This window comes from Sturnus vulgaris, chromosome 10 (genome assembly GCF_052056855.1).
Source record: "Sturnus vulgaris isolate bStuVul1 chromosome 10, bStuVul1.hap1, whole genome shotgun sequence".
Lineage (NCBI taxonomy): Eukaryota > Metazoa > Chordata > Aves > Passeriformes > Sturnidae > Sturnus > Sturnus vulgaris.
This window is the reverse complement of record NC_142252.1, coordinates 23,972,589-23,995,486: the sequence shown is the minus strand read 5'-3', so window position 1 is coordinate 23,995,486 and position 22,898 is coordinate 23,972,589. Positions and strand designations below refer to the sequence as shown.

Below are 22,898 nucleotides of genomic sequence, written 5' to 3'. Positions count from 1 at the left end.
AGGGGCTGGGAGGCTCCGGGAGGAGAGAGAAGTTCCAGGAGAAAAGGAATTTTTTGGGGTTTTCCTCGGCTCTCACCTGTCCTGGGAGTGGCAGCGGCAGCCGGGAGGGGCTCCCCCCTGAGAGGGGTCAGGGATTGGGGTCCAGGGGTTCCTCTAAAGCACCCAGCAGACGTCAGAGTCCCTCTGGAGAGAGGGATCAGGGATTGGGGTCCAGGATTCCCCTAAAGCACCGAGCAGAGGGTGGGGGGTCAGGAATTGGGGTCTCGTGTTTCCCCCGAGCAGAGGATCAGGGGTCAGGGATTGGGGTCCCGGGTTTCCCCTAAAACACCGACCAGACGATGAAGGGTCAGGGTTTGGGGTCCTGGATTTCCCCTAAAGCACCGAGCAGAGGGTGGGGGTCTCTCCGGACAGAGGGGTTGGGGTTTAGGGTCCTGGATTTCCTCGAAAACATCGGGCAGAGGGTCAGAGATCAGGGATTTAGGTCCCGGGTTTTCACTAAAACACCGAGCAGAGGGTGAGGAGTCGGGGTTTGGGGTCCTGATTTCCCCTAAAACACCGAGCAGAGGGTGGGGGTCCCTTCAGGGAGGAGTCGGGGGTTGGGGTCCCGGGATTCCCCTAAAACACAGAGCAGAGGATGAAGGATCAAGGATTGGGGTCCCGGGATTCCCCAAACAGAGGATCAGGGGTCAGGGTTTGGGGTCCCGGGGTTCCACGAGCAGAGGGTGAGGGTCTCTCTGGAGAGAGGGATTGGGGTTTGGGGTCCAGGATTCCCCTAAAGCCCCGAGCAGAGGGTGAGGGGTCGGGGTTTGGGGTCAGGGCTTGGGAAGTTCCCGTTTCATTCAGACTCACCCGGGGCAGGAGCAGCGCTCAAGGACACAATTCCGTGGTGGCAGCGAATTCCCAATTCTCTGCGACCCCAAAACCATCCCTGACCCCGAGAGAGGAGCAAGCCCAGCCCCAAAAATCCCTGTATTTCCCTAAAAATCTCGGTATTTCCCTAAAAATCTCGGTATTTCCCTAAAAATCTCGGTATTTCCATAAAAATCTCGGTATTTCCATAAAAACCCGAGCCCAGCCCCAAAAATCTCTGTATTTCCCTAAAAAAACACCCCCAGCCAAACCCCAAAAATCTCTGTATTTCCCTAAAACCTGACCCCAGCCAAGCCCCCAAAATCTTTTTCTTCCCTAAAATCTCCCCCAGCCAAACCCCAACAATCTCTGTATTTCCCTAAAATCCCCTCAGCCAAGCCCTAAAATTTTCTGTATTTCCATAAAATCAGCCCCAAAAAATCTCTGTATTTCCCTAAAAACCCAGCCCAGCCCCAAAAATCTTTTTTTTCCCTAAAATCCCCCCCAGCCCCAAAAATCTCAGTATTTCCCTAAAATCCCCTCAGCCCAGCCCCGAAAATCTCTGTATTTCCCTAAAACCTGACCCCAGCCAAGCCCTAAAATTTTCTGTATTTCCCTAAAACCAGCCCCAAAAAATCTCTGTATTTCCCTAAAACCAGCCCTAAAAAAATCTCTGTATTTCCCTAAAAAACCACCCCCAGCCCAGCCCCAAAATTTTCTGTATTTCCCTAAAAATCCGCCCCCCCCCAGGCACCGAGTTCAGCCCCGGATAAAAATCTACAAAAAATTTCACCCCCATCCCAAACGCAGCTTTTTGTCTCCGTTCCCATCTCCGAGAAAACAGAAAAGGTTCCTGGGAGGAAGAAATTAAAAAAAAAAAAAAAAAAAATTAATTAATTTAATTTAAAAAAAAAAAAAAAAAAGGAAAATTGGTGACTTTCCCCACCTGTGTGCCCCTAACGGGAGCCGCGGGGTTGGCACAGGTGGGACCGGGACAAGGAGGAAAATGCGGCACCAAGGGAGAGAAATATCCCAATTAAATTAAAATATAAAGGATTGAAAATGCTGAAAAATGTCCTTTGATACGGGAATTTATCTGTTATTTATCGGTGCTTTTGTACCAAAAATGCGGCACCAAAGGAGAGAAATATCCCAATTAAATTAAAATATAAAGGATTGAAAATGGCACCAAAATGACCTTAGATATGGGAGTTAATTTGTTATTTAACATTTATTTTGACCCAAAAACGCAGCACCAAAGGACATCAGCACCTAAATTAAATTAAAATATAAATTATTGAAAATGCCACCAAAATGTCCTTTGATACAGGAATTAATTTGTTATTTAACATTTATTTTGTACCAAAAATGCAGCACCAAGGGAGAGAAATATCCCAATTAAATTAAAATATAAAGTACTGAAAATGTTGAAAAATGTCCTTAGATATGGGAATTAATTTGTTATTTAACATTTATTTTGTACCAAAAATGCAGCACCAAAGGACATCAACACCTAATTTAAATTAAAATATAAATTATTGAAAATGCCACCAAGATATCTTTTGATACAGGAATTAATCTGTTATTTAATATCCATTTTGTACCAAAAAATGCAGCACCAAGGGAGAGAAATACAGCAATTAAATTAAAATATAAATTATTGAAAATGCCACCAAAATATCGTTTTATACAGGAATTAATCTGTTATTTTACATTTATTGTACCAAAAATGCAGCACTTAATTTAAATTAAAATAGAAATAATTGAAAATTCCACCAAAATATCATTTGACACAGGAATTAATCTGTTATTTAACATTTATTTTGTCCCCAAAGCAGCACCAAAGAAAGGAAAAAAAAATGGATTTTTCCAAGAGTTCCACTCATCCTGCACAGCACGAGGAGGCTCAAAAATCAAAATTTTGGAGGGATTGGAGGAACAAAAATCCGAAATTCGCTGCAAGAGCTGCTGGTTCTCGGTCTGGGAAACCTCTGGAATGGGGGGAAAAAAAAATAAAGCAGTGGGAAGTTTTTAAATGGAGCAAAATCCACAATAAAATCGGGAAGGGGATGAAGAACAGACACCAGAGGGGCAGGAAAATTAATTAAGGATAATAAAGGGGAAGGGAATGACAGCATCCAATTTAAGGAGAAATTAATGGGAATCCCATTATTCCCATAATTCCCAAATCCCATTTTCCTGGGAAAGGTGTGCTTTGCATCCCCCAGCTCTGCTCTGCATTTTATGACTTGAAATTTTGGAGGTTTTAGAGCTCAGGCATTGAAAACTCATCTTTATTTCAAAACCTGTGGAATTCAAATTCGATATTTCACAGCCTGAAGCACGAAGAGCATCCAGGGAAATGCCTCTAAATTAGTCATGGAATTAGAAAAAATAATTAAGAAATATTTACTTATAATTATATCCAATCCTCCCCCCCTCTTTTTTTTTTTTTTTTTTTTTTTTTTTTTTTAATGCTGTGATTAATTAAATTCCCAGATTTCCTCGTGGCATCTGAATAGATTACACATGGAAATTAATTTTCTCCAATAACTCATTAAGGGCCCCAAATGCTGCAGATCCCACTTGGATCAGTTTTTCCATTGGAAATTTTTCCAAGCTCATCCCTCAGGCCCTCAGCCAAAGCCTTTTCCCATAAATTCCAGGGAATTTATAGCAGAGAAAAGTTCTTTTGGGGACATTGGGATTTATTAATTAATGGGGCAGGACTGAGGGGGGAATTTGCCAGCACTAAAATGGAATTTCCAACGTGGATCCAAAGCCATCTCCTGGTGTTTCTAAGGATAAATCCAGGATTTTCCAAATGTTTCCACGTGGTTTGATGTTAAAATAATTTAATCATTTAGAATTCTTGCGATGGTGTCATTTGAAAGCGAATTGGTGATTTTGAATTATTTAAATAATAATTTATAAGAATTTTATTGCAGTGCACAAGTGCTTTTACCTGGTGCATGAAATGGGGAATTCTCCATTTTTATCCAGACCAGGAATCCAAGGAAAAAGTTGGAAAGTTGGGATGGGGTCTCTGCTGCCCGGGCCCCTGGTGTCCTGTCAGGAAAGGTGGGGTTTGTATGGATCCCATGGAAAAATTGGAGATGGGATCCCCATCGTTCCTCAGAGTCATGGGATGGTTTGGGTTGGAAGGAACTTTAAATCCCATCCCATTATCCCATCATCCCATTATCCCATCATCCCATTATCCCATCATCCCATTATCCCATCATCCCATTATCCCATCCCATTATCCCATCCCATCATCCCATCCCATCATCCCATCCCATCATCCCATCCCAATATCCCATCATCTCATCCCAACATCCCATTATCCCATCATCTCATCCCAACATCCCATTATCCCATCATCCCATCCCATTATCCCATCCCAATATCCCATCCCATTATCCCATCCCATCCCATCCCATCCCATCCCATCCCATTATCCCATCCCATCCCATTATCCCATTGTCCCATCCCAACATCCCATCCCATTATCCCATCCCTGCCTTTGGGAATTTCCACCCTCCCAGGCTGTTCCAACCCCAATGTCCAGCCTGGCCCTGGACACTCCCAGGGCTCCAGGGGCAGCCACAGCTGCTCTGGGAATTCCATCCCAGCCAGGAATTCCATCCCAATATCCCATGGAATTCCCACCTCCACACACAGGTGAGGCTCCCTGGTCTGCAGCTCTCTGCATTTTCCTTTCTTCCCCACCTGAAAGCAGGAATGATGTTTTCCCATCTTCATGGCTACTCCAAAACTGCTTTTTAGGCTTCATTTTACAAGGAATGGGATGTTCCCACACATCCCCCAAAAGGAGCCACATCCAGGATTTCATTTTCTCTGGGATAAATCCACCTGGAAGTGACCCAAGGTGGGCAGGATGAGACAAGCCCAGCTTAGCCCAACATTTGACCAAGACAATTCAAGAATTTCATTCTTAAATATCTGGGAATCTGATCCTTGACATTTGGGGATGGCTGTGGGGGTCATCCAGGAGGGGTTTTTTTGTTTTGTTTTGTTTTTTGTTTTTTTTTTGTGGTTTTGGGGGCTTTTTTTGTTTGGGTTTTTTTGTTTGGTCGGTTGGTTTTTTGGTGGGTTTTTGGTTGTTTTTTTTTTTTTTTTTTGTTTTTTTTGTTTTCTGTTGTTGTTGTTATTGTTTTGTTGTGGTTTTTTTGGGGGTTTTTTGTTTGTTTGTTTGTTTATTTTTTTTTTTCTGGAGCATCCAGGAGTGGGAATCCCAGCCAGAGACATGGATGGAAATTCCCAGCAAGTGTTTGCACATGAACGAGCTCCCCAGGGAGCAGCAGAGGGAGCCAGCTCGGCTCTTCCTGTCCATCGGCATTCCGGGAGTGTGGAGCCTCAAATCCCGGAGCTGATCCCCATGGATGATTAATAAATGATTAATGTGCTAATTACAGGGGCCAGCTCTTCTGTGGGTTCAGTCAGAAAATCAGATTTTCCTGCCAGACCCCTTGTTAGGCCCAGTTTTAGTGCAAAGCCTTGAACACCTCCACACTTGGGCTTGGTTTGGTGGGGCTGTGGTGGCACAGCACCCACAGCTCCACCTCCTGATGGAGCAGGAGGAGCTTAGGCCTGGCCTAAGGACACACAAGGACTGGCTTAAACCCCCTTGGCTTTGATAAGGCACGGATGGGCCTGGGTGTGGCTGAGGAGGAGCTGCAGGTGTGCCCTGGAGAATGGAGAGGGATGGGACCAGGATTTGGGAATGTTGAGGAGCAGCGTGGGGTGGCTGGAGCACCCCATTCCAGAGGGATCATCCCATTCCAGAGGGATCACCCCATTCCAGAGGGATCATCCCATTCCAGAGGGATCATCCTGTCCCAGATGGATCACCCCATTCCAGAGGGATCATCCCATTCCAGAGGGATCATCCCATTCCAGAGGGATCATCCTGTCCCAGATGGATCACCCCATTCCAGAGGGATCATCCTGCTCCAAAGGGACCATCCTACTCCAGATGGATCATCCTATTCTAAAGGGATCATCCTGTCCCAGATGGATCATCCTATTCCAGAGGGATCATCCTGCCCCTCCCTGCTTTATCTGGATCACCCACCCTTGACCAGACCCCAAAATCCCAATCCCCACAGCTCCTAAACCAGCAAATCCACGGTTAAATCCAGCAGATGGGAATATCCTCTGGAAAAATCGGATTAAACCATCCCAGCCTGCTGAAATTCCATGTGTGGGGCTGGCTGGGTGTTCAGTGCAGCTCCCAGATCAATCTCAAAGAATCGAAACAATTAATCAAATCAATCTCAAAAAAAAAAAAAATCAAAGAGTTGCAATCTCAGATCCCACGAATTAGTAGGGTGAGGAAAATTATCCCTTTAGCTTCGTGGATTTAATTCCTGGGTTTAAGGCTGGTTTCAAGAGGGTTCCCAGGCAGTTCTGGGAATGCAGGAACTCCTGGATTTTGGCTGCTTTGAACTCTGTGGGCTGGGCAGGGAGTGCTCGTTATTCCAGAATCCAGTGGGAATGATCAGCTGGGACACAGGTGTTATAACTGAGACAAAAGTCTCGATATTCAGCAAAACTTAGGTTGTTTAATTTGATATAAAAGAGCAAAACAGGGCTGGGGAACGTGAGGGGTCACCCACACTCCACCAAACCTCGGTTTGCAGCCTCTTCTTACACTGTGGGTTCTCATTGTAATCAAGAATTTTGGGATTTTTGTTGTCATGAGCAGTGGTGGTTGAATAAACATCCTTGTAGAGAACCAGCAGAGAAGTTCTGGGAGTCTGGTTTTTGGGATAGGCAGCATGGATCAGACAAAGGCAGGAATGGATTTTTGGGAAGTCTGATTTTTCAAGCTGGGAGCCGAGACAACTTATTTGGAAAACAGAACATATTATAATGTAACATAATACAACATAATATACCATAACAAGGCGATTTTAAACAGAATTATTTAATCATATAATTTCCTTTATCTAGTGTCCATGCTTCACTTCAGAGCTCAGTATTCTGGTTTATACAAACCCCGATGCTTTTGTGATTAACACCAATCTTAATTTATCAATTATCACACGGGGAAGGAGCCCAGATCCTGCTTTCCCAGCCAGGGCTCTCCGTGTCCTTCCTGCTCCTCTCCCTTTCCCTCTGCTGGCCCAAGGCCATCCATCAAATCCTGGCCCTGGGATTTGGGGAGGGCAGGGAGGGATTTCCTGCGTGGGGAGGTGAGGGAGAGGGGCTGGAGCTCAGGACTCCAAATAATTCCATGGAAATCTGGAGTTTGGAGAGGTGAGGGAGCACCAAGGGTTTTTGTCCGAGCCTTACCGAGCCTTCTGGCCTAAGAAAAATTGGCAATTATTATAATTTCAGATTATTTATTTTCCTTTTATCACCTGCTAAAGCAGAAATCTTTGCCCAAGTTTAGGCTCAGAGCGCTGACATTTCACCACGTGCTTGAAATCCTTGGAATTACCTCTGGAAAATGGATTTTTGGCAATGTTAGGGAAAAACCCCTTAAGGAATTTGTTGATGTGCCTGAAGAGCATCATAAACCCCAGTGAAGCCACTTGGATGCAGATTTGGGATCGGAATTGTGCATAATAAAATTCCCATGGAGGAGGAGATGGAATGAGCTCTTTGGAGTTTGTGCAGGCACCTGGATTTATAAAATATAAAACACAACATAGAAAACAGAATACAGAATCTAGAAAATAAAACGTAGCAAATAGGGTCTGTAAAACAGAATATATAAAATAGATTATAGATTATAGAAAATAAAATATATAACATAGAGTATATCAAATAGAATATATAAGATAGAATATAAAATACAGAAAATATAGAACACAGGATATAGAAGATCGAATATAGGCTATAGGGCATAGGATATAGAATATACACTATATATATATTTTATATATGGAATATAGAAAGTAGAATATAGAAAGTAGAACGCGTAAAATAAAATACAGAAAATATAAACCATAAAGCAGAATATGGGATTGATGCATTTCTGTGGGTGCTGCTCACACCCACCCCGCCTTTCCCTTTCGTTCCTCGCTGCATTCCCTCCAAAGCAGCGCTCAGAGCCGGCCCCAAAGCCGCCCGTAAATCCATAAATCCAAATTTCCCTCATTCCCAAGGCTGGCAACGCCCGCGGATCCATCCCTGCGCTGGAGCCGTGCCAGAAATTTCTCATGCTCGCTCCCTCTTTGGCTCTTCCCATTTTTTTTTTCCCTCCCTCTCTCTTAGAGGTTTTTTTTTTTCCTGGTGCCTTTGGAGTGAGCTCAACTCCGAGCTTTGCAGTTCCTGCCTCGTTTTTCCTGGGAAACTTCACCACCATGCGCCTGGTAAGGGATGCAATTCCTCCGGGAACGGCCCGAGCAGCCCCGGGATGGAGCAGCTCCCCCGGGAATGGTTCAGGGGAGGGATGGAGGAGGTGTGGGATACCCACCGGGACATGGGTGGGATGAGCAGGGAGATTTCCCGATGGGATCCGGGATCCGGCAGCGCTTTTACCTCGGGAGGAGGAGGAGGAGGAGGAGGCTGGAGAGAACGCGATGCGATTCCTGTAGCGCTGTGAGTTTATTTAAGGGATTTAAGGCTGGGTTCTGTGCTGGGGAAGGGGAAAAATCATTTCCGGGTGATAACAATTCCAAATAGCGCTTGGAAAATATGCCCGAGGATTCTCAGGGATTGCTTGGAAAAGACGCCCGAGAATTCTCAGGAATTCTCAGGCAGTGGCCGGGCTGCTGTGGCAGAATTTCCCTGGATTTCACAGCCTTATTTTCTTTGGGCTGTGCAATTACCGGGAGAAAAACAAAAAAAAACAAAAAAAAACAAAAAAAAAAAAAAAAAAAAAAAACAAAAAAAAAAAAACAAAAAACAAAAAAACGTGGTTGCGCTTCCTGGGGGGAGCAGCCCGCGGCTCTGAGCTCGGAATCCCGCAGGGATTTCAGCTCCTGGCCAGCCAAAGGCTGGAATATCGAGCAGATCCAGGCACAGGGCTCTGGAGCCGAGGATTCCGCTGTTTGTCAACATGGAAAAGCCGATCCCGATGAAATCACCCCGGGAATGCTGCGGGACCAATCGGGGTTCTGGCAGTGGGCAGAGGACTCCGGTAATTCCTCGGTGCCGATTGCTGATTTTTGGCGTTCCTGCCGGAGCAGTTGGGGCAGGGCTGGCCGGGTTGGGCATCCCGGCTCCTTTCCCAGAGCTCTGGAGCCGAGATTCCCTCAGGAGCAGCTTCCAGAGGGGCTTCCTTCCATCCCAAACTCCATCCCCTCTGCACTGGGCACGGAAATCCCACCAGGTTTTTCCAAACCCCATTCCCAAGGACACAGAAATCCCACGAGGTTTTTCCAAACCTCATTCCCAGGGCAATCCATCGGGATGTGATGGATGGCAGCGATATAAAGACCAGAGGGTGGAAATAAAATAGGGAGAGAGACTCTGGAGGGAATGCAGAGAGTTGGGAATGGTTCCTCAGGAATTCCAGGGGCAGGGAGGCGACCCTGAGGTGAGGATCCATCCTGCACATCCCGTTCCTCACGGGAGGAGGAGGCTGAACACGCTGGGATTGATGGATCCTCCACAGCTCAGAGTGGGTGGCTGGAAATCAGCAAATAATAAATTCTCATTTCTCCCAAGCTGGAATTAATCCGAGCTTCTCTGTTTTCCAGGATAACTTGTCAGGCAATAGAAATTCATTTGTTCAATTGCACAGGGAAAAAAAAAAAAAAAAAAAAAGCTGCATTAGGAATATCTCACTATTTGGATTCCCTTTGCTGCTTCAAGTTTTCCAGCTTCCCAAAAGGTCCGAGAAGCTCTAGGGGAGTCTTATAAATAAAATAAATCCAGAAGAATTTCCCTGAGCTGGGATTCACTTTTATGTTCCCAGTGCAGCACTGTCAAACCTCTGGAATTGTGTCCAATACTTTTGTCCTCTGCTTTCCCCGAGTATTCCAAGGCACAGACAGAACTGGAGTCCTTTCCCTGCTTTAAATCTCTTAAAATTCAGATTTTCTGTCACGAGGCTCCTGCTCTGGCAGTCTGGGGATTCCTGGAATCCCAATAAAACCAGGGAGACTCTGGATGTTCCCAAGGGCTAAATTTAGCCTGGCTTTGTGAGCAAAGCTCACAGAGACCTGAAATGCAGGGAAGAGATCAAACGCCAGGGAATGTTTGTACTTCCAGCAATTTCCCTGGACGCCAAAGAAAACACGGGAACAAACAACAAACCGGTTGGGATGAGCTCTCTGAAAGGGAAATTTCCCTCTTTCAGGGGACCTGTGGCTTCATTTTAAAGACCTGTGGCTGTCAGTGTCCTGATTCCAGCTGGGAAAACACAGCAAAGCCATTATTCCGAATTTTCTACAGCTGGAAAAGCTGATTGCAGCAGCCTGGAACCCCGGGATTCAGGTGGGCAGGAAAAGTGGGACACCTCCAGGTGTTATCCCAGGGACTGAGTTCCAACTCCCTCCTCTACAACAGGTTGGATGAGTAAATACGGGGTGTAAATACAGAGAGTAAACACAGAGAGTAAAATCACCCAGAAAAAAAACATGGAAATGTTTCCTGAAACAAGGATCTTGGTTTAATTGGAGGTTGGGGTTTAATTGGAGTTTGGGCAGCTCTGCTCATCCCAGGTTTTCAGCAGGATTTTGCTGTGGGGACATTTCCATTCAGCAAGGTCAGAGCCTTTGAAAGGATTCAAGAGTGGTTTTGGGGAAAAAGCAGAGCTGGAAAAATATCCATGAGGAAAAGGAATTCTCAGTTTTTCTCTGTGAGATCTGGAGATTGAACTGGGACAATCTCACTTAAAGGGATGTCAAGGAAACAGGGCTGGTCCCACAGTGGAAAACTGTGGGAAAATGGGAATTTGAGAAGGAATCTGGCACTGAGCTGGGCCAGTGAACCCCACTGGATGATCCAGGCTGAGCTCCCATCCCTTAGGAATGGATGAAATCCCAGTCCTGTGGGATTTAGGAACACCCTTGATGCCTTTCCCAACTTGAACAATTCCATGATTCCCACTGAAGGGAGCTGGATTTGTTCTCCCAGCCTCAGGAACGCTGCCATTAATTCTGTGTGCAAATCCAATTACACCCCCCGAGTGTTTTTTGCATTTTCCCTTGTTCATGATTAATTTATTTGCCCTCAATTTCACCAAAATCCAGCATTTTCTGTCAGGTTTCCCTGAATCCTGGTGTCACCTTCAACTCTTCCCCCTTCCTGCTCCTCTGCTTTTCCCACATAAATAATAAAAGGGATTTTTTGGAGCTCTGGGAAGCTCCTTTCAAGCTGTGCAAGTTGGGCTCATTTAATTCCTGAAGGCTGCACATCCCCATCCTGATATCCAGGCAGGGAATTCATTTACATTCCATGGATGGCTCAGCCACCCCTCAACTGCTGGCATTTCGTCCCTGCTTGGGAATATTATTTACATTTATTAAAAAGCAGTTGGAGAACGTTCAACTCGGTGCCTTTTACAACAGTGTGGAGCAGCTGCTTTCAGAAAGACACAGACGAGGGTCTTTTATTAATTAATTTCCTGTTAATCCTTTAAATTCCTTCAATTATCAAGTATTTAAAGTGGTTTTGATGTGCTAACAATCGAATGAGAAGTGTGGAGCTCTCCGTTTTTCCAGGTGCCTGAACTTGAGGGTGATTTTAAATCACCCCCTGTCTTGTTTTCCCTCTGCACAAAACATCCCAAGCTTTTATCCCACCCCTTTCTTTCTGTCCCTGAGGAATCTGATGAGGCCAGCAGTGCCTGGCAGGAATTTTCCATCGGACAGTGACGTTGCTGTGGTGCCCATTGATTGGAATCGTGATGGAAAATGTGCCCTTGCAAAGGGAGAGATGCCAAAGGAATCTGGGAATGCTGAGACAGATCTGGCCTGGAAATTTTGGGGCACGGGATAAACCCTGGAGCCATCCAAAGTGGGATATTTCTGTAACAAATGGGAATTGGAGAGGTTAAAGGATGCAGGATTTGCTGCCTCTCTTGTGTTGGGGATCAGGGAAAGGTTCTTTCCCCAGAGGGTTCTGGGCACTGCCCAGGGAATGGGCACATTCCCAAACCTGCACTGGGACACTGCTCCAGGGATGGCCAGGGGGGATTGTTGGGGTGTCTGGGCAGGGGATCCCTGGGGTCCCTTCCAGCTGAGGATATTCCAGGATTCTTTATTTTCCATCAGAGCAGACCTGGGCCGCTCCTTCTCTCCCACAGCTCCCGTGGCAGGAGGAATGTTGGAGTTCCATCACCCCCTGGGCTGAATTTTTGGGGCAATCCCTCCCTTGATGAGCAGGAATTTCCTTTCCTTGTGCCCCCAGGGTGTCCTCAGGTCAAACTCCGCAGAGCCCTGTCCAGAAATCAGCGCTGGTGGGGCCGAGGACTTGTGGAAGCCCCTGGAAAGGCAGAGTTTGGTTCTGCACACCCTCACAAATAAATCCAAAACGTCCTGGCTTGCCCAGCCCCCCTTGCACCGTGCCCCGAGCCCTGTTTGTGCTCAGCCTGGGCCAGCAGCAGCCCCGGGAGGCAGAGCAGTAATCACTGAAACTTTGCCACCTTTTATTCTCTGCTCCTGCCGAGGGTGCTGAGCGCGGTGCCGGGGCTGAGGAGAGATCCCTGCACTGCCATTGACTCCATAGGCACGGCCTGAATTTGGAAAAATAACAGTTGGAGGCTGTCAGGGATGCTCCATAAAAACCCTGGCAGCTCCTGCTGCAATGCAGACAGAAAACAAACGGTTCCCATTTCAACTTGGCACGCTGTAACCCCGCCGAGCCGACTTCCCAGGATAAACTATTGCCACGGAATTGTATTCCCACAACAGCACGAGATCCTAGTGAAAAAGCATCACACAGCCCTATGTATTCCTAATTATTTGTGTGATGAAGGGAGAAACGCTTCAGTCGTGGTTTATTTTTGCTCAGCATCCTCATAACTAAGCTGCTTTTCCTCTTTTCATGGAGCTGTTTTGGTAGTGGGATTTTGGGAAGGAATTCCCGGCTGGGATGGAATTCCCAGATTTGCTGTGGCTGCCCCTGGATCCCTGGGAGTGTCCAAGGCCAGGCTGGATGGGGTTTGGAGCAATCTGGGACAGTGGGAGGTGTCCTGGGTGGAATCCTGGGTGGTTTTAAAATCCTTTCCAACACAAACCATCCTGGGATTCTCCAGCAGGAGAGTTTGGCTCTCGGGAGTTCCTTGGATTGGGATGGCACAGCTTTGCAGTCCTGGTGCTTTGGTTTCTTCTGTTCAAAAAAATGAATTTTCCAGCAAGGAAGAGGTCACTGAACAGGGGGCTCAGTTGATTCTCCTGGGCTGAATCCCTAAATTCAGGGCTCGTGTTTGATGGTGGTTTTAATTCTTTCCCTGGGATGGAGAACCATGTCCTTCAAATTCCCCCATCCCAGCTCCGTGTCCCACTGGAGAGCCCAGCACAGGGATGGAAGGGCTGGAATTCCTTCCTGTGACAGGAATGCCTACAAACAAATAAACCCAAACAGCCCAGCAGCCAAAGCACCCCTGCATCATTTCCAGCTCTGAGCTTTGCCCACAGGGATCACAGAGCATCACCCACTGCCCTTTCCCTCCCACAGCCAGAGCTGATCTCCCTGGAAAACCTTTCCTGTGGGATTTGACCTTTCCCAGCTCCAGCAATCCCTGACAGAGAACACCAAGCACCGACTTTTGTATTTTTTAAAGCCAGATTGTGACAGATCCCTCCCGTGAACGCTGCAGCTGCCAGAGCTCCAGCACAGCGTTCCAGCAGCATCTGCAGGGTAACATTTCCAGAACATTTATTCCAGCTTCCCCTCACCCCTCCCCACACACACACGATCCACAGGGATGGACTCCCAGTGCCTGTTTGACCTTTTCTGCTGCTTTGCAGTCGATGAAGTTCACTCGTGTGACCTCAGTGCAGCCTGGCAGTGCTTGTGTGTTGTTCCAGTGGTGTTCCCGACATTCCTGGAGCATCAAACCTGGCAAAAAGGGGATGTTTCACTCTCAGGCTCGGCTGGCAAAGGTCTTGGGTGTCACTGGGAACTCTGAAAATTAAAGGTGTTCTAAAAGCAGCTGGAAAAGAAGAGATTTCATCAGTGAGACGCTGCCATGGGGGAGCCCAAGGGCTCTGCCTGGGTTTTGGGTGGCAGAAAAGTTCAAAGCTCTGGTGAAATGAGTTTCTGCCTTTTCTGCCCCGTGGATGGAGACGTTTCAAAGGAAGGGTTTTGCGTTTCTGACATTTGAACTCGGTTTTGGTCTTGGAAACCCAAAGCAGAGGCTCCTTGCTGGCAGAGACTGCAGGGAGAGCAGGCAGAGAGGGAAGGGGGGGTTCTGTCATTTTTGGGGTTTCTTTTACTCTGAATAATGGTGCAGCACTCTGATTTAGTTGGGAGAAGGGTCCTGGAAGGGTAACAAAGCTGATGTGATTGCCCCCCTTCCCATGGCCAGGGTCTGCTTTCATTACCCCGGGTTTTGTTTGTGAACGCTGGGATTTGATTCGGTTTTTGATCTGATCTTGTGATGTCTGGGAGCTGAGACCTTTAATTTCCTGTCCTGCTGGCTCTGTTCTTGAAACCCTCCCAGGGATGTGTGTTTGCAGGAAACTGGGGCTGGGAAAAGGCCCCTTCCCTCTGTCAAGATGCACCAAAAACCTCAGCCAGGAAGGGCAGAATTAACAACCCAATATTGTTTAATTCAGTTCATTATAAACTGATCCCATCTGACTGAATTAACTGAGGATGCTGCAGCTCCTGGGGTCACCTTCACATTTCCCAGCAAAGGAATTCAGTGGAGCAGGACCAGCTGCTGCAGAAAACCTGGATTTTGCCTCTGTGATTGAAGAATCCAACTTCCCTGGAAAGGCTCAGCTGGGATTATTTGCTCTCAGGCTCTCAGCTGAGCAGCACCAAGAGCAATTTTATCTCTCAGGAAATTGTAAAAAAAAAAAAAAGAAACGGGTATAGTTTGGTCATAACGGGGATTCCCACAAAGGTGGGGTTTTAATCGTTATTTTGTTATTATTTTATACATATTTATATAAATGATGGCAGGTTTCACTAGGAGAGTGCTCCAGAAAAATCAGAGTTGAGGCTGGGAGTTGTGTGGCTGCCTGGGTAGAAAAGCTGGGAGCAATCAAAGCTTTTCCAGCTTTTCAGGATGGAGCAGGCACTGAAATGAGAAGGAAGAAAAATTGGATGAGGCGTTGAAGGAGCTCTCCCAGCAGCTCCTGTGAGCTGAGGAGCAGGACCAGGGAGAGCTGGAGATTTGGGAAACAAAGCTCAGGTTTTTTTGTGATTAACTTCTCCTGCCTCTCGTTCTTCAGGGCAGCAAAGCTGCAAAATCCAAACCAAACTGCTCTGGAGATAATTTCATTTCCACTGCCCTTAAATATCAGGATATTTCTTTATTAGAATGAGGTTGATGGGAATGTTGGGTATTTGTGGCTGAGCTCGGGGAGATTAATTAATGGCATCTTCATTAATGTCGTGGCTGGGGTGAGAGCTGGAAACAAAGCCCCACCTGCTTCTTTTTTTTTCCAAAGTGCTGTTGAAAAATATCCAAATGTTTCTCTGGAATGCAGAAATCCAGCTCTGCCCCAACACCTCAGCCCTGCAGTCACATTCCCATGGATTTTCCACAGAAGTAGCCACAGCAATGCTAATTTGGGAATTGTCTGGGGAGCAAACTCGGAGTGCCAGAACAAGACTAATCCCCCTCTGTGTTTTCTCTAATAAAAGGGAAGAACACTAAATAATTAACGTCAACAAATGAAAACTAATTTGCCAATTTTTAATTTTCCCCCCATTGCGTGATCCCTGTTAATGAATAATTTAGCAGCCAGAGATGAATATAAAATGAAAGGATTTCTCTGGGGTCTGCTGTGCTCTCTGAACATCCAGGCTAAAACTGTTTAGATACCCATATATTTATTTTATTTTTTTTTTTAAGAGTAAAGAATAACCCCAGAGAAAGCAGCATTCAGCAGGAACCAAGCAGGAATAAAAAGAGCTGCAGCCTCCAGAGGTTTTCCCATTTCCTTCTAGACCTGAGATCATTTGTCTGAGGCTGTTTTTGAATTATTCATACCAAGTGGAGCTCTTTGCTTTCCCAGATTAAATGGGACCAGTTTCCATCCCAGGGCTTCTCGTGCTGCTTTTTTTTCCTTGCATTTCAGGTTTTCCTGGGATGCCTTTTTATCCCAAGGCCCTGCACTCAGAACCTGCTCTGTGCTCAATGCCCAGCACTTCCCACAGCACACGAGGGAATGGGGAATGGGAATGGGGAATGGGAATGGGAATGGAAATGGGAAAATTCAGGAGCTGAGAAACCTTGGGAATGATGCCGTGGTTCTGCTTTGACTTTGGAGTGTGACCTCCAAGGGAAAAGTGTTTGTTATCTTAGCTCTGGGCTGATTTGAAGGGTCCTGTGCATCCCAATCCCTGTGTCTGATGAGCAGGAGCATCCCAGTCTGTGGAAGTGTCCCTGGTGATGGAATGGATGGGATTCAAGATCCCAGTTCAAAACCCTTCTGCCTCAGCTGCCACTCAAAACCTGCTTAGGTTTGGTTGTGTTAAACTGGACTGGGAAAGCAGATCCAGGATGGGGAAAACAGATCCAGGATGGGGAAAGCAGATCCAGGACTGGGAAAACAGATTCAGGGTTGGGAAAACAGATCCAGGATTGGGATGAACTTCAGTGGTGCTCCAAGGCTTCCTCGCAGTTCCATGCCCCACCAGCCTGAGCAGCTTCTCCACATCCCACGGACACTGGGAACAGTCTGATGGCACAGAATTCCGGACTGGTTTGGTGGGAAGGAGGAGGAGGGGTTTGCAGTTGAGTTTCCTGGGCTTTTCCTGCTGCTGGGCACCAGAGGCACAACCTGAGGAGGAGCATTGGTGGCTCCCTGCTGTCACCGTTTCCTGGCCCTGCTCAGGTTTGGGAGGAGCCATCCCGATGTTCATGTGGAGCCATCCCGGTGTTCCCGAGGACCATCCCAGTGCTCCTGAGGTCCATTCCAATATTCCTGAGGACCACCCCGGTGTTTCCCTGCTCCAGGTGAAGAGCAGCACTGCTGCACAGGGATGCAGTTGCCGAGCAACCACCCACAATTCAAACCATCTTTGGAGCCATCAGCGGTGTCTGAGAGCAGAGAGGGGAGATTTCAGTGTGAGAGGGGAGATTTCAGTGTGAGAGTGGAGATTTCATCATCTGAGAGTGGAGATTTCAATGTGAGAGTGGAGGTTTCAGTGTGTGAGAGTGGAGGTTTCATTGTGAGAGTGGAGATTTCAGAGTGAGAGTGGAGATTTCAGTGTGAGAGTGGAGATTTCAGTGTGAGAGTGGAGATTTCAGTGTGTGAGAGTGGAGATTTCAGTGTGAGAGTAGAGATTTCATCATCTGAGAGTGGAGGTTTCAGTGTTTGAGAGTGGAGGTTTCAGTGTGAGAGTGGAGATTTCAGAGTGAGAGTGGAGATTTCAGTGTTTGAGAGTGGAGGTTTCAGTGTGAGAGTGGAGATTTCAGAGTGAGAGTGGAGATTTCAGTGTTTGAGAGTGGAAATTTTGGAGATTTCCCTGCTCAGCAGTTCTGGAGCCTCCTCCTTCCCATTTGTGCTGCTTCACCTGCAGATCTTGGCCGGGATTTTCCTTTGCCCAGTGCCGTGATCTGTGCCCGTGCCTGGAATCCCGGGATCCCCAAGGCTGGAAAATCCCTCCAGGATCCAACCAGAGCCCATCCCCTCTTGGCACCGAGTGCCACCTCAGGAATTGCTGGGACACCTCCAGGGATGGGCACTCCAGACCTCCCTGGGCAGTTCCAAAGCCTGACCACCCTTTCCATGAAAAAATTCCCGCTGATTTCCACCCTGAGCCTCCCCTGGCCCAGCCTGGGGCCGTGTTTTCCCTCTGTTCCCTGGAACAGATCCCAATCCCAGCCTGGCTGTCCCCTCCTCTCAGGGAGTTGTGCAGAGCCACAGGATCCCCCCTGAGCCTCCCCCGGACTCCTCAGGTTTCCTCCTAAAATCCCAGGAAGAAAATAATGTAGAAATAATGTTTTTTTCGTAGATGGGATTGTTCTTTTTTTATAGACAGGATTATTTTTAACCTTCTGATTCCCAAACTAGTTCATCCCTCTTTTGTGAGAATCACAGACACTCCCCCATGCTGAAAAGCTGAAAATTGGATTAATGGATTTCCTTTCAGTTTTCAAACACTCCTCTGTTGTTGTCACTAAAATGAACAAGCTCAGGAGCTATAAAAAGAGCTTCCTGCTTTTTGTGGGGAAAACTCCTCCCCTGGGAATTCAGAAATGGATCTGTCATGTGAGATTTCCCCCTGCCTTCCCCTCCCTGCCGTGCTGGAATTCACCCTGCCTTGGATTGTGTTCCAATCTCCTCGTATTCCACTCCAAAGTAATCCAGACTCAAGTGTGTGGTGTAATTAAAGCAATAAAAAAATGAAAAAAATATAAAATTAACAAACCCCAGGATGCTGGGTAAGCTCAGGCTTGAGAATAATTAATGGATAAATGGAATTAAGGACTAGGAAAAACTCTTCAGGCTGCTCTGAATGTGCTCCTCAAGCTTTCCTGGATTTTATTCCCTCAGTGTCTCCATGTCTGGAGCTTCCCAATCCACATCTGTATCCAGCTGGAGGGGGGGGAAAAGCAAAGCCCAGGAAGTTTCACAATATATTTGTTTTATCTGGGCTCAGAGAGGCACTGAACTCATGCTGGGTTCCAGCAGGAGCGTTTTAATTCCAGTTTAATTCCCTGCAGTTGGGTGGCTCGGGGTGGGAAGTGGAGCAGGGGGAAGGGCTTTTAACCCTTTAAGATTCTCAGCTACGTGGTCATTTTTCATGAGAGGAAGAAAGAGCCAAGTTTATTGAGAAACACACTTGGTTTTATAGCAGGACTGCAACTCCCAGAGCAGAGAAAAGCGGATTGGGTCAGAGAGAAGACACCCCATGGCCAGGGCCTGGGCACACACCACAACAGGGGCTTGATTTTGTCATTAATTCCTTTTTATTGTGACCAAATTATCACCCTGGGAGAAATTCTCCCTGGCCTTGAGCTGGAGCAGCTCATGGGCTGGGAACAGAGCTGAGAAGCTCCAGCCTGGAATATTTTCCAGGCTGTAATTTTCTCACTTTCTCAATCTGTGTGGTTACTGCACTGCAAAGAGAGGGAAAGGACAGCGACACACACGGAGCCCTTTGGGGACAAAAGGCCAAATTTATTGTAGGGACAATTTGTATTTAAAGTGTGTCAGTGCAGCCAGGACAGGACAGGAGCTCATGGGACAATTGGGAAAAACATCCTTGGGACAGCACCTCAGGATGGGGAATTCATCATAAAAATTACTTTATTGTGAATTCTACTTTGTTTTTTATCACCTTGGAGACTTCCTCCCTAACTGAAGCTGCAGTCAGCTTGTCAGCCTGGGAATGGAGCTGAGAGTCAGGAGAAATCCAGGCCTGGAAAGGAATTTCCAAGCTGGAATCCCCAGCTCTGTGAATGTGTGTGTCCACAATACGTGTCCCACAATCCTGTCCCTGTCCCCTCCGTGTCCCTGCAGCCTCCAGCCCCTTTTCCGTGGGCTCAGCACCACGGGCAGCTCCATAAACCGCGCTGCGAGCAGCTCCCATCAATATCCCGCAGTTAATGACGCCCGAGCGCAATTAGGATCGATTTCCTGTCTCCTCCTTTTCCCAATTATGCAAATTCCGCTGTGTCCCTTCCAGAGCTGCCTTTGATCCCGGCCTCTGCAGGCGCTGCCCAGCCGTGCTTCACTGGGAACAGTCAAAAACGTCACGAGCAATTCCGGCTTTTGCTTTTTTTGTTCTGCGCTCAGTCTTCACCCCGGGGTTAATAGAGAGTGATGTCAAACACCAGGAGTGATTTGTGGAAGTCAGGCAGCTTTTGGCACCCTGAGCTATGGATAAATTGTTTTCACATTCTAAATTACTGTGCCCAGCTCTGGAGGAGGCTGGAAAAACTGCCAGAGGGAAAAATGTGGGAGAAGGAAAAGGTTGTGTGCTCATCTCTGAACTGAGCCGTGCCTAAAAAAAATAAAAAAAAAAAATCCAATTTTTAAGCCAAAGCTCTGTGCTGAACGCCAGGGATGGATTTTTCCTGGGAATTATCACGGATGTGGGGATTCCCAGCTCCACATCTGCCACATTAAACTGGTGCTGCTGGAACAGGAGCTGGTGCAGGCTGGAAATCTTTTTGATTGCAGAACAAAGATTCTGGAAGCAGGAGCTGGTGCTCTCCCCAAGACCATCTCTGGAATCAAAGACACCCAAAAAATGGCAAAGAAAATTTCCCTCTTTTACTCTCTGTGTGTTATTTTTTGTAGCTCTGATATTTCCTTTCAGACTTGTGCTGGATTATCAATAAATTATTGGGGTTTTTTGTCATTATTATGGATTTCTAAGTTGAAAATCTCATAGGTGGCACTTGAGGGATTGGTTTTGCTTCAGGGCTGGCTCAAAACTTGGTTTGTCTTGAGGCTGAGTGGGAATCTCCAAAGGTTCCCATAGAAATAATGAAATTTTTTTTTCCCTCTCTCCTTGCAGGAAGAGCCCAGGAGGCTCCAGCACACCCTGGAACAGGTCAATGATGGCAAAGAGTCACTCCAAAGGTAAATGTGCCTTTTCCAAAATACCTCACCCACGAGAAAGTGAAATGCATTTTCCGAGGTGTGCAACCTTTTTTGGGGGATCCTCTTTGTCACAGACAATATCCCAGATTTTGCCTTTCTCCCACAAACCATCCCTGGTTTTAATTACAAAAGGATAATTTCTGACAAACAAAATCCTTGAGTACCCAGGAAAGTCTCGAAATAAATGCACAGGTTGGGGTCTGATCTCCCAAATTTCCCTGCCAAGAGCTGCCATTCAATCCATGCTGCTGCTCCCATCCAAGGCAGTGTTCCCACGTGCTGGATTTGGAATATTCCAGCATTTTTTAATTGTTTCCTTCGAGCCATCAGTTCCCAGCAGCAACTCCTTGGCCATCATTTATTACAAAGAATTTATTCTTCACTCCCCACGTGGCTTTGGCTGCAGAAATTCTTTGCTGCCAGCATTCCCATTGTTCCTCTCCCTTTCCCTCTCCAGCTTTTCCAGCGTGGCTGTGAGGATGGAAGTTAATTTAGCAGGAATAGCTGTTAGATTTGTGGGTTTTGGGTTTTTTTTAAATTTTACAGCAACTCTTTTGCTGGCTGTGCCTGTCCCTGGAGCTGTGGCAGATTTAAAACAGGGATTCAGACAGGTTCCCACTGGAAAACTGGATCCAAATTCCCATTTTTTTGTTGGGAGCAGGACACAGAATTCCAGATAATTTCCTCCAAAGACAGCAACACCTTCTGATCAGCAGCTCTTGTTTGTTCTTGTCCAGATCATGGAATTCATTCACAGGAATGTCAGGTTGGAATTATGTGAGACTCATTTCCTTTTCTCACCCATAGCCATCAGCTCTCCATGGATGAAGAAAATAATATCCAGGAATATCCTATCAACCTGCAGCCCCTGGAATCCAAAGTGAAAATGTGAGTGAGGAAAAGTGCTGGGTCTGTCTTGGATTCAGATGAGGGTGTCCAGTTCCTGAGGATCCACACTGGATCCATCCTGGATTTTTTGTGTAACTGGATAAAAGAGCTTCCAATTAGCAAATTAATTAAGTTCTCTATGGTTAAGCATGTGGAGCTGAGAAAATTGGGATTGTTCAGCCTGGGAAAAAAAGAGAAGGCTCCAAGGTGACCAAGCTGTGACCTCCCAGTGCCTGAAGGGGCTCCAGGAGGGCTGGAGAGGGACTGGGGACAAGGGAGGGAGGGACAGGACCCAGGGAATGGAGAGAGGGCAGGGATGGGTGGGATATTGGGAATTGGGAATTCCCAGAGCAGCTGTGGCTGCCCCTGGATCCCTGGAAGTGTCCCAGGCCAGGCTGGAGCAGCCTGGGACAGTGGGAGGTGTCCCCAGGGCAGGGGTGGGAATGGGATGGGATTTACATTCCCTTCCCTCCCAAACCATCCTGGCACCAATCACAGAATCACACAGATTCCCTCTGAACCGAGTTTCAAATGTTCCACACCCGCTTTGCTCTGGTTTTGTCATTCCCTTGAGTAATTGAGGAATATTTGGGAATCTGCTGGATTTTTCCATGTGTGCAGAGAAGCCAGAGGAGGGAAGGGAAGCACAGAAACTTTTCCCTGGCGTTTCTCCCATCCAACATCAGTTTCCCAGGGATTCCCTGGAAGGAGAATTCTCTGGAAGTGCAGAATTCCTGCTCCGGTCGGGGGCAGCACAGCCCTGAGGCTCAGGAAAAGCAGGATTTCCTCAGGAATGAGCTCCCAAATTCCAAATGCCACCGAATCAGGGGATCCTGGAATGGTTCAGGTTGGAAGGGACCTTTAAAGACCTTTTAGTCCAGTGAGCAGGGATGGCTTTAACTGGGGCAGCTTGTCAGCCTGATTTGGGGTGTTTTTAGGGATGGGGAATCTTCCACCTCACCATCCTCATAAAAAAAAAAAAAAAATCCTTCCTCGTATCCTAAATCAACCCTTTATTTGAATTATGGAATAATTTTAATTTTTGCTGTATATAATACGGAGTTTCCCCTGGGGTCAGTTATTCTAAAAGTCTTGATTTTGAATAATTAATTTATCAGAGGCCAGGATTCCTTTTGGAGCCTCTCCCAGCCTGGATCCTCCAGCCCTGGTGCAGGAATTGCCTCCATCCAGCAAACACTGCCTCACTTACAGGCCATTCAAATATTAATGCATATTAAAATATTAAAAGGACATGAAGAATCAAATTAAAACCCAGTGTCCTTTAAGCTTTTAGTCATGCAAATAAAAGCCAGATGAAAGAATCCATTTTCAGGGAGTTTTCTAGGAGGGTAATTATGACTTAAGCTCAGTCTATTCTCCAGCTTTAGAATAGAAATACATGGAAATAGAAATAAATATGGAAATAGAAATATGTAAATAGAAATATGTAAATAGAAATATGTAAATACTGTTCGTCCCAGTGAATAAACCCTCAAC

General features: G+C 46.6%; 1 protein-coding gene and 1 long non-coding RNA gene across 3 annotated transcripts in view; one reads left to right on the top strand and one right to left on the bottom strand.

The window, feature by feature from the left end:
- Positions 1-2,648: 2,648 nt before the first annotated feature.
- On the bottom strand, positions 2,649-8,668 carry LOC148222720 (uncharacterized). 2 transcript variants are annotated; one of them, XR_015805805.1, is made up of 5 exons: positions 8,300-8,668; positions 7,239-7,501; positions 4,522-4,725; positions 3,815-3,918; positions 2,649-2,840 (listed from the first exon to the last, which is right to left on the bottom strand). It is a non-coding gene; the product is annotated as an uncharacterized LOC148222720 (long non-coding RNA). The 2 variants fall into 2 exon arrangements; XR_015805806.1 differs by having other exon boundaries at positions 7,319-7,501.
- Positions 8,123-22,898, top strand: part of IQCJ (IQ motif containing J) — a 31,608-nt gene continuing 16,832 nt past the window's right edge. Inside the window, exons 1-3 of the mRNA XM_088171096.1 lie at positions 8,123-8,424; positions 20,428-20,492; positions 21,321-21,401. Coding sequence (XP_088027222.1) covers positions 8,203-8,424; positions 20,428-20,492; positions 21,321-21,401 — 368 coding nt within the window. The 5' untranslated portion in view covers positions 8,123-8,202. The remainder of the gene's footprint in view (positions 8,425-20,427; positions 20,493-21,320; positions 21,402-22,898) is intronic.